The 10,713-nt window shown below is 42.6% G+C and overlaps 1 protein-coding gene across 1 annotated transcript in view; it reads left to right on the top strand.

Annotated features, from left to right (window-relative positions):
* Positions 1-10,679, top strand: part of usp34 (ubiquitin specific peptidase 34) — a 66,459-nt gene extending 55,780 nt beyond the window's left edge. Inside the window, exons 65-78 of the mRNA XM_053229950.1 lie at positions 241-414; positions 1,044-1,373; positions 2,879-3,036; positions 3,260-3,338; positions 4,057-4,183; positions 4,433-4,540; positions 5,616-5,720; positions 5,837-5,961; positions 6,094-6,217; positions 6,328-6,407; positions 6,643-6,783; positions 7,504-7,650; positions 7,783-7,930; positions 9,053-10,679. Of these exons, the coding sequence (XP_053085925.1) occupies positions 241-414; positions 1,044-1,373; positions 2,879-3,036; positions 3,260-3,338; positions 4,057-4,183; positions 4,433-4,540; positions 5,616-5,720; positions 5,837-5,961; positions 6,094-6,217; positions 6,328-6,407; positions 6,643-6,783; positions 7,504-7,650; positions 7,783-7,930; positions 9,053-9,774 (2,568 nt within the window). The 3' untranslated portion in view covers positions 9,775-10,679. The remainder of the gene's footprint in view (positions 1-240; positions 415-1,043; positions 1,374-2,878; positions 3,037-3,259; positions 3,339-4,056; positions 4,184-4,432; positions 4,541-5,615; positions 5,721-5,836; positions 5,962-6,093; positions 6,218-6,327; positions 6,408-6,642; positions 6,784-7,503; positions 7,651-7,782; positions 7,931-9,052) is intronic.
* The last annotated feature ends 34 nt before the right edge of the window (positions 10,680-10,713 follow it).

The following is a 10,713-nucleotide window of genomic DNA, read 5'->3' as shown; positions in this document are numbered from 1 at the left end:
TAAATTTTTAAATTTTCTACACATTATTTGTGATGTAGCCTGTGTGTGTGTGTGTGTGTGTGTGTGTGTGTGTGTGAATGATTAGTGTTTGTCTCTGTCATGCTGCTCGAGGTACAGATTTTACGATTTGGTCTAAAAGCCTACCAAAAAAAACCCTTAAAACTCATTTCCGCTTGAATGAGTGGTTCTTTGTAAGCTCTGAGGACTGAAGCATGCTGTTCGTTTCCTCCTTTCCTGCAGGTCTACAACCTCCTGTTGGGTCTGCTGGGCCGGGCGAAGCTCTACGTGGACGTGGCGGTGCACGGCACAACCAAACTGGTGCAGTACTTCAGCTTCATGACCTACTGCCTCATCTCCAAGACGGAGAAGCTCATGTTCTCCAGCTTCTTCATGGACCTGTGGAACCTCTTTCAGGTGAGGAGAGATTGCTGAGAACCAACCAGGTTTGGATTTATATTAAAAATGAAATTGGTGAAGCCGTAATGTGACCTTTGCTAACATGGTTACAGATCTTTAATTATTTTCCATACTGAATATCAGTCACTTACGTTTTTTAAAGTACTAAAATTAGGTTTTTATGAGTTTAGAAACATCTTTACAACTTTTCCTCATTAAATATTCAAGCATTTATGAATATACGTGAATATGCAAATTAGGAACGCTCCAGTGTCCTTCTGCCTGATGTTTTACTATCTCTGAACTTGCTAGCTGGCCTGCTAACCGCTAGTAAACTAGCTCGAATCTTGATTTTCTCACTGATATATTTCACATCAGCTAAACCTGTTGAAATATATTGTTGCCATAACAACTGTGATTTTTTTTTCCCCCCCCAACACGTATGTAGCTAGCTAGCTAATCACAGAAGCACTGAAGTTTAGATCCAAAAGGCATTACTACACACACACACACACACACACACACACACACACACACACACACACTATTTGCAGTGTTGCATATTTTGCTTGCATAATGTGCAGTATTAAGACCAGCATTATGATAACATTCAACATCTCCCTCCTTCTCTCTACCTGCCCTCTCAGCCCAAACTCTCCGAACCGGCTATCGCCACCAACCACAACAAACAGGCCCTGCTGTCGTTCTGGTACAACGTGTGCGTGGACTGCAGCGAGAACGTGCGCCTGATCGTGCAGAACCCCGTGGTGACCAAGAACATCGCCTTTAACTACATCCTGGCCGATCACGACGATCAGGAGGTGGTGCTGTTCAATCGCGCCATGCTGCCTGCTTACTACGGCATCCTGCGTCTGTGCTGTGAGCAGTCAGCCTCCTTCACACGCCTGCTCGCCTCGCACCAGAACATCCAGTGGGCCTTCAAGAACCTTACACCTCACGCCAGCCAGTACCCTGGGGTATATATACACACACACACACACACACACACACACACACACACACACACACACACGCACACGCACACATACACGCACTCCTTTAGCACAGGTACAAATATTCTGATGCACAGTGTGATATATTTACCCCAGCCAAAAGACTTCATGTCTCTCGTTTTTATTTTTCATCAGACATTCTGTAATATTTGGTGCTGCTGCCTTCACTCCTATTAGTCCTTTTGTCAAGTCCGACTGGGAGAGAAATTGATTCTTTTAGTTTGATTGAGTTTCACACTGCACATACTTGAACAACCCATTGGTCAGAAACATGGTGAAACAAGGGAAAAAGCAACCATTAGCAAGTGTGTGTAGAAATGACAAAAATCTCCCGCGGACAGAGAGTGTGGAGTCAACGGTAAATAAAAAGTGCGACATTAATTGGAATTGAATCAGTTTTTTTCTAGAGGAATCTGTATGCTTGTTAAGCTCTGCAACACTTACATGGAGATTATGTAGAAAAGTGAAACACTCTTATGACACCTGTTTGCAATAAACAATACAAAATGCAAAAATTTCACTTTTTATTTGTCTCACCATTGTATATAAATAACTAGATTGAATCATTTTTTTGTATCACATCAAGCACTTAACGTCTTGTTCACTTTGTGTTCTGGTCCAAATCTCAGAACACACAGCATTTCTGCAGCACTACAGCTCGGTGTCAGCTCACATCAACAACAACAACAAAATTCTTACTCGAAGCCTAAAAAAGTTTGTTTGATTCGCTTCCTGTAGCTGAGTCGATTCAGAGTCGAATCACTTTGTTTCTGCAATCGAATTGCACTTGGTAGCGGATCGAGACCATCTCGCTTAGCACTGCGTATGAGTGAGACTTTAACACTGACTTCTTAATGCAGAGTTTTTCCAGAGAAAATCAATATGTTGATGAATCAATTAGTCGTCTGATTGCTAAGTGACATCATATCCACCCCAGCAAAGCAAACTTTAAAACAAGCTTTTGTGTTTTTAAGGAATGCAGTGTGTAATTGCAACCAGCTGCACATGTATATACAGGAATATACATACACCCACATCCATACAAATCCCTCTGTCTCTCTCTCTCTCTCTCTCTCTCTCCCTCCCTTCCTCTCCCTGTCTCTCCCTCTCTGTCTCTCTCTCTCTCTCTCCCTCCCTTCGTCTCCCTGTCTCTCCCTCTCTGTCTCTCCCTCTCTCTCTCTCTCTCTCTCCCTCCCTCCCCCTCTCTGTCTCTCCCTCTCTCCCTCTCTCTCTCTCTCTCTTCTGAAGCCGTTCTTCCTGCTACACAACAATAAGAAAAAAGAGGTGTAAATGCGTACACTTGTAGATACACTGTACTGATTCATTCATCTTCATTAACTGCTTTATTCTGGTCAGCATGTACTATAATTACACCTGTGCTCCTGACTAACTCTCTCCCTCTCTCTCTCTCTCTCCCCTCTCTCTCTCTCTCTCTCTCTGTGTGTGCATGTGTGTGTGTATGCGTGCAGGCGGTGGAGGAGCTCTTTAACCTCATGCAGCTGTTTGTGGCTCAGAGGCCAGACATGAGGGAGGAGGATGTGGAAGATATTAAACAGTTTAAAAAGACCACCATCAGCTGCTACCTACGCTGCCTGGACGGCCGCTCCTGCTGGACCACTCTCATTAGGTACACACACACACACACACACACACACACACACACGCACCTGTGCTCTTGCTCGTTCTGTTAATATATAAATCCAATATAATATAAATCCAAGGCTGTGTTATCAATACAGTGTTATTGAATACTCGCATCAGGTGATGCTGTCAGGAGATCAAATACATACTACATTCTGTTTCAATTCTGTGTGTGTGCGTGTGTGTGTGTGTGTGTGTGTGTGTTTTAGTGCCTTCCGTGTGTTACTGGAGAATGACGAGGACCGACTGTTGGTGGTGTTTAACCGAGGACTCATCTTAATGACTGAGGTAAAGCTCACACACACACACACACACACACACACACACACACACACACACACACACACTCACTAATCACTGAGCTTCTCACCCAAATGTCTGTTTTGCACAAGCAATAAAACACTGTCATGCTGTTACAGGAAAATAATCAACAACAGGTTTTTATGATAAAGCTACTAGAGTTACTGCTACACCACGAAGGTGATCATGTTTCCGATAACAGGACGTTGTTCAGTGCTTTTTTTTTTTTTTTTTTACTTATACCACAGCAGTTTTCCAGCAATTACAGTGTTTCTTTTTCGTTTTTTTTTTATAAATTAAAGAATGACATGTCGTACTTTTTATTTGTTTATATTTACATATAATAACCTAAAGCGCTGACACTGGAGATATTAAATAAACGTCTCCTTACAGAAAACTTCACAGTATCAATGATTACACCTTTTTTTTTTTTTTTTTTCCCTTTAACTTTATGTTGAGTGTCTGCCATACACGTCCCTGTGAACGAACTGTTCCTATAGAAACAATAACATATCAGAACAAGGGCATTAATATAAATCTGTGATTTGCAGCTACGCTACTGTCAGAGCTGCTGTTATAGAAAATCAACACCTTCTGACCAATCAGGATCAAAAACTCAACAGCGCCGTGTAGGTATACACACTGACTGAGCTTATCTATCTATCTCTCTCTCTCTCTCTCTCTCTCTCTCTCTCTCTCTCTGTAGTCATTCAACACCCTGCACATGATGTACCACGAGGCCACGGCGTGTCATGTGACCGGCGACCTGGTGGAGCTGCTGTCCATTTTCCTGTCCGTGTTAAAGGCGACCAGACCCTACCTGCAGCGCAAAGGTGCTACATTACCCATAATGCACCCTGCATATATCTGCATACATCTAGAGGACTTTATACTAATAAATCCTTACCCATGATGCACCACACTTGAGGCAAAATCACTTCGCCATTCATTTTAAACTGTGCCAAATCCAGAGTTACTAATTTTCACTCTGTGTGTGTCTGTGTGTGTGTCTGTGTGTGTCTGTGTGTGTCTGTGTGTGTCTGTGTGTGTGTGTGTGTGTGTGTGTGTGTGTGTGTGTGTAGATGTGAAGCAGGCTCTGATTCAGTGGCAGGAGAGGATTGATTTTGCACACAAACTGCTGACGCTGCTGAACTCCTACAGTCCTCCAGAATTGCGTAACGCCTGCCTGGGTAAAACACTCACACACACTTTTTTCTAAAAACTGTTTGATTATTTTTGTTACGTTACAATACACTTTTCTGAGACATCATTATATCTTTTTATTAATTTTTTTAAATGACTAACTAACTGACTTGCTGATATGATGTTAATTTTGTACTTAACCTTGTAAAACTGTAAAGTAAAAAGTTTTAGAATTATTTTAAAAAAAAAATTACAAAATATTTAAATATGAAAATATTACAGCTTAATTTCTTTTTCTGTTAAATATCTTTATTTTTATAAATTAAAAATATTTTGCAGTATTTAAACAATTTAAAAAAAATTTTATTAATAGTAAACACTTATCATTTATATCAGTTTTTTTTAATGCAACACCATTAAAATATTTTTTAAACCTTCTCAAGTTATGTACACACTGTTACCGTAGCAACACTGGTACCACTGCTAGCTAGCTGTTATTATTAATAATAAAGGTTTCTTACAAAGGTTTAATACAATTATGCCAAGAATTTAGTCAAGAGACGATTTTGTCAATTTCAGCAGCATTTAAGACAATTCCACGGGCAGCTTGATGTAATTGTGGCGCAGAGTTCAAGCACTTCGCTTACCGTGTCGCTGCAGGTTCATTCTAAGATGGATGACTTTATGGCGTTTCTGCTAGATCTGTTTTCTGTTTTCTTCTTCCTGTATTCATGGGACTGGTCATGAAATTTTAACAGTGCTGGAGTAATCGTACACAACGCCCAATACGAAACCGCGGTATACACCTTTGGAAACATTCCAGTAAAATGGCATGGCAATAAAAATAATAATAAAACTATTTTACATCACACAGCAGACTTGCACTTGGGGAATCTTGGGGATTACCGCCTCGACTGCCATACAGTGTGCATCTGCAGAGACATTATCAGTGTTTTATTAACAATTATTGGGTAAACAATACATCAGTCAGTTCACCTGTGGACATGATGACATAGATGTGTCACTCAGACGTGTGTACAGGTGTGTGTGTGTGTGTATGAGGAATGAGGCGGAGTCACCAAGTTCATTGTTGTGTCTTTCTGTTTTTTCTTTTTTCCTCAGACGTGCTGAAGGAGCTGGTGCTGCTGAGTCCACACGACTTCCTGCACACACTCGTCCCCTTCCTGCAGCACAACCACTGCACCTACCACCACAGCAACATCCCCAGTAAGACACACACACACACATACACACACACACAGTCACCTCAGCAATATCTCTGGCAAATCAACACATACAACGTGTGTGTGTGTGTGTGTGTGTGTGTGTGTGTGTGTGTGTAGTGTCGTTTGGTCCCTACCTGCCCTGCAGAGAGAACATCAAGCTGATGGGAGGAAAGAACAACATTCGGCCCCCGAGACCTGAACTCAACATGTGCCTCCTTCCCTCTATGGTGGAAACCAGCAAGGTGCGTGCGCATGTGTGTGTGTGTGTGTGTGCGCATGTGTGCGCATGTGTGCGTGCGTGTGTGTGCGCGCACGTGCGTGTGTGTGCGTTAATTGATGTTATGAAGTATTAACATTGCTGTTGGTCCATGCAGGGGAAGGATGAGGTGTATGACAGGATGTTGATGGACTACTTCCTGTCCTATCACCAGTTCATCCACCTGCTGTGTCGAGTCGCCATCAACTGCGAGAAGTTCACCGAGACCCTCGTCAAACTCAGTACGTGTGTGTGTGTGTGTGTGTGTGTGTGTGTGTGTGTGTGTGTGTGTGTGTTATACGTCTTTCCCTTTGCACAGGTGTGTATGTTCTAACTGTGTACCTGTGTGTAGGTGTGATGATGGCGTATGAAGGATTGCCATTGCACCTTGCCTTGTTTCCCAAACTGTGGACCGAGCTTAGTCAGTCTCAGGTAACACACACACACACACACACACACACACACACACACACACACACTGTATTGTGTTGCGATACATAAGAAGTGTAGTATTTATTTTGACTTGTTTTCAGAACCTGAATTTGGAGGTTAAACGATATTTTGGTATCTGTCTCTTTCTCCTCTCCACACACACACACACACACACACACACACACACACACACACACACACACACACACACACACCCTGCATCCCCGCTGTACAGTCCACGTTAGCTAAGACGTGTGTGAAGCTGCTATGTGAGGACCCTGCGTTCGGAGAATATATCAAGTGTATTCTGATGGACGAGAGGACCTTCCTCAACAATAACACCGCGTACTCCTTCCTCACCTGCTTCTTACAGAAGGTAACACACCCACACACACACACACACACACACACACACACCTGCACTGTTCTCCTCACACTAAATCTGCACAAAGTGCTAGAACAAACTAAAGAAATTTAATTAACAGTCTTTTACCGGTTCCTTTGTTATTATCATAAAAATGGTCAAATAACGTATGTTAAGATACTAAGATAAAAATTAATTTTCCTTTTCTAAATGAGAAATGTTCTTTAAGAACTCCAATGCCCTCTATTTCACAGCCTTTCACTTCCTCTGAACAGCTTTTGGATCCTCTCAGTTGTAATATTGCAAGGATTTTCTGTTTTTTTTTTTGTTTGGTTTTATTTTAAAAGTGGATATTTTTCTGATATAGGTCATGCGAAAGCTGTTTTTATAATTCCCTTTGACTCTTAACTCCTCACAGCACGCAACTGCCTGAGAGTTTGAGCTTGTGTTTAATGCTAGACACCTTAGTGAGTTTCTTTTTAAATAAACTGACACAAACGTCTGGTCGTGGTAATGAAGGGCAGTGCTGACTGAGGCTCAGGTGCTGCATGTTGTAACAGGTTTTAATTTAAAATGTTGTTTTGTGGATAAACTGTAAAATAAAATCAACTACGGGGGAGCGTGTGAATGTCGATAATCATAGACTATGATGTCTGTTATGAACAAGTGTGAAAGAGGAAGTGTTGTGTGGCTTTAACCAAATTTGACTCGGAACCCTGCACGTGTGTAAAGGTGCAGCCACAGGTCTTGTCCGGGCCGAGCTGTGCTAATCTAATCAGCGTCCTGGTCACCAACCTGCTGAACGAGTACCACTCCCTGCAGCCGGAACTGACCAATCAGAGCGCAGAGCTCAGCAAGACCAGCAGCCTCCTCAATGCAGTCAGTACCACACAGATCTCCCTGTCTGCCTGAACCACTTAAAATACACTGATCTAAACATCTGGCAGGTTTTGAAACAACTGTGTGTGTGTGTGTGTGTGTGTGTGTGTGTGTGTGTGTGTGTGTGTGCAGGATCTTCGAGCTCTGGTGCTGATGTTGTCGGTACACACGCCTCAGCAGCTGGACCCTGCGCTCGGCCCCGCCCTGCAGGAGCTGCTCACCAAATGCACTGCTTGCTTACAGCATCGCTCCACACAGACGCTGGAGACCAAAGCTAAAGGTACACACACACACACACACACACACACACACACACACACACACACACACACGTTCCAGTATTTTGGATGATCTACAATAAACACGGTAATCACTGTTGAGTTAGATTGCATTATTTCTCATGCTTTCTAATCTATAACTATTCTAAGATTATAGTAAAGCTAAATTAGAGAACTAACTTACAAATGTTAACCCAGTTGATTTTGGTTCTGGTTTGTTGTGAAATATAAGCGCTCTCTAACAGGACTTCTTGAACTCTGATACTAATGCTCCAATCCACTGTACTGTTTTCCCAACTGTTTTCCTGATCTAACCAGCATTCCAGTGCTTCCGGTCGGAAAAATACATTATACAGTCTCATAAACATTTAAAATAGATATTTCTGCATAGTTAGCAATGAGAAACAAGACACTTCATGACAAAACTATCTTGTTTATCTTTGCTTATAAAAACTGTCAGTGGTCTAATCAAGGAAAATTGTGATGAAATCAGTGGAATTACAATGGAGTTTACAAAGCAACTTTTCATAAGAAAATAGCTGTGTTAAGTAAAATGATCAACTAGTAAACGATGCACAGGGAAATCGGTTTACTGTGACGGTGTGCTGCCGTGTTGTTTTGACATTAGGTGTGTTTGTCAGTGAACTTGGCTAAGGGGGATGTTGCCCAAGTTCTCTACTTGGAATTCCAAGTTGAATTGCACTTTTCCTGGTCGGAAGTCAAGTTTTTCCAAGTACAGTGGATTGCAGCGTAAATGTTGCTCCTCACATGCACATAAATTTGGATAAAATTGGACTGCATGTAAATATCTCTCTCTCTGTCTCTCTCTCTCTCTGTTTCTCTCTCTCTCTCTCTCTCTCTCTCTCTCTCTCTCTCTCCCTCTCTCTCTCTCTCTCTCCCTGTCTCTCACACTCTCTTTGTCTGTCTCGGTCTCTCTCTCTCTCTCTCTCTCTCTCTCTCTCTCTCTGTCTCTCACGCTCTCTTTGTCTCTCTCTCTGTTTCTCTCTCTCTCTGTTTCTCTCTCTCTCTCTCTCTGTCTCTCTCTCTGTCTCTCACACTCTCTTTGTCTGTCTCTTTCTCTCCCTCTCTCTGTCCGTCTGTCCGTCTGTCTGTCTCCCTCTCAGTGGAAGAGGAAGGGGCGACTCCGGTAAAGCGGCGGCGTGTCAGCGGTGATGGCGATCGTCCAGCAGAGAGCAGCAGCAGCACACTTGTGAGCGGAGTCTGTCCCGCCTCCACCTCCTCCACATTGGTCCCCTGCTCGGAGCAGAAGGCGGAGCCTGCTGAGGCGTTAACGCCAAACAGCACGTCAGACACGGAAACCCGAGACTCGTCCCTCATCGATCCGGGGACGGAGCAGGACCCGCCGTCTCCAGACAGCACCTCGACTAAAGAGGAGAAAATGGAGGCTTCTACATCATCATCGTCGTCATCATCATCATCATCTTCGCTGCCTGAGGTATTTGGGCGGGCGGAGCCGAGGCCAGGGCCGTCGGTGGGTGTTGAGGAAGAGGAGGCCGAAGGAGAGGAAGAGCGCAAAGACACAAGGGACGTGAAGGAGTGCGAGAGGGAGAGCGCCTCTAATAAGACTTGCTCCTCTTCCTCCTCCTCTTCCGCAGACGACTCTGCAGTGCTCTTGCTCTCCGGCCTCCAGGACACAGATGAAGGGCGGAGCTGCAGCCTTCATGAGGCGGAGTCAGGGATGGCCGGCCACTCCCCCTCACAGGGAGCAGCTAGTTCCGGGCCGGACATCCTGGATGTGCTCCAGCGCACCGTGGAGGCCGCCATCGCCGTGGTTACTAAACTCTCCACTGGGGCTAAAGGAGGTTCACGCCCCTCTGTCTCATGATGTCACTTCCTTTCTTTTTTTCCCCTCTTTAGTTTGTCTTTTTTTTTTTTTTTTCCGATATGTTTTCACACAGTGTTAAGAGTTGCTAAGGAAGCTTTTGGACGCTGGACAGAAAAAAAAATGAATCGAGAATTTAATTGCAGTGAATAGCAGCTATAGCACGTCTCAAAGGGCAAACAGACATTTTCTTTTTTTCTTTTTTATGTGGTTTATGCATTTTGCGATTGCTGTAACGAGACAGGGAAAGGTTTACAGAGTTTTAGTCCCTTCTGTTTCTAATTTAATTTGCATTTTTAATCATTGTGTTGTTACTATTGTCTCCTGTGCCAGTTTTGTACTTATTGAAGCAAGGTGTGCAATCGTCTTGCGGATTTTTTTTTTTTTTTTTTCCTGTGGTTGATATCAAAGCTACGTTTACCTGTACATTGAATGAAAAAAAAAAATTACGAACCACGACAAATTTGATTCTGTAAAGAATCTTCTAGTTGTTGCCTGGCCTTGTAAATGAGAAGATTGAGAAGTTAAATATATATGTAAGATATATGTATACAGTATATATAAAAGGGTAAAGCTCATATATACTGTATATATATATACACATGAATCTACTGTGTATATACATATGCTGTATATGTATATAGACTTTATGGTGCTTTATCAGACACAGAGGATGTGTTGCTTGAATAAAGCACACCTGATGGAACTGTTGGAGCTATATTTTATTTACTGAGATACATTCCATAATCTATCTAATGTCATTCTTGCATTTTTTTTTTCTTGTTTTCTTGTTCCTGTTTTTTTTTTTTTTTGTTTGTTTGTTTTTTTCTTTCAATTTTTTGCCTCCTTGATTTATTTTAATATAGGATAACTTAATAAAATTTTAATATGATTTAATTATGAACCAAGTCACCGTGACACTGAGATTTCTTTGATTCACGC

Source organism: Pangasianodon hypophthalmus, chromosome 26 (genome assembly GCF_027358585.1).
Source record: "Pangasianodon hypophthalmus isolate fPanHyp1 chromosome 26, fPanHyp1.pri, whole genome shotgun sequence".
Classification (NCBI taxonomy): Eukaryota; Metazoa; Chordata; class Actinopteri; order Siluriformes; family Pangasiidae; genus Pangasianodon; species Pangasianodon hypophthalmus.
This window is presented reverse-complemented; position numbering and strand designations above follow the sequence as displayed.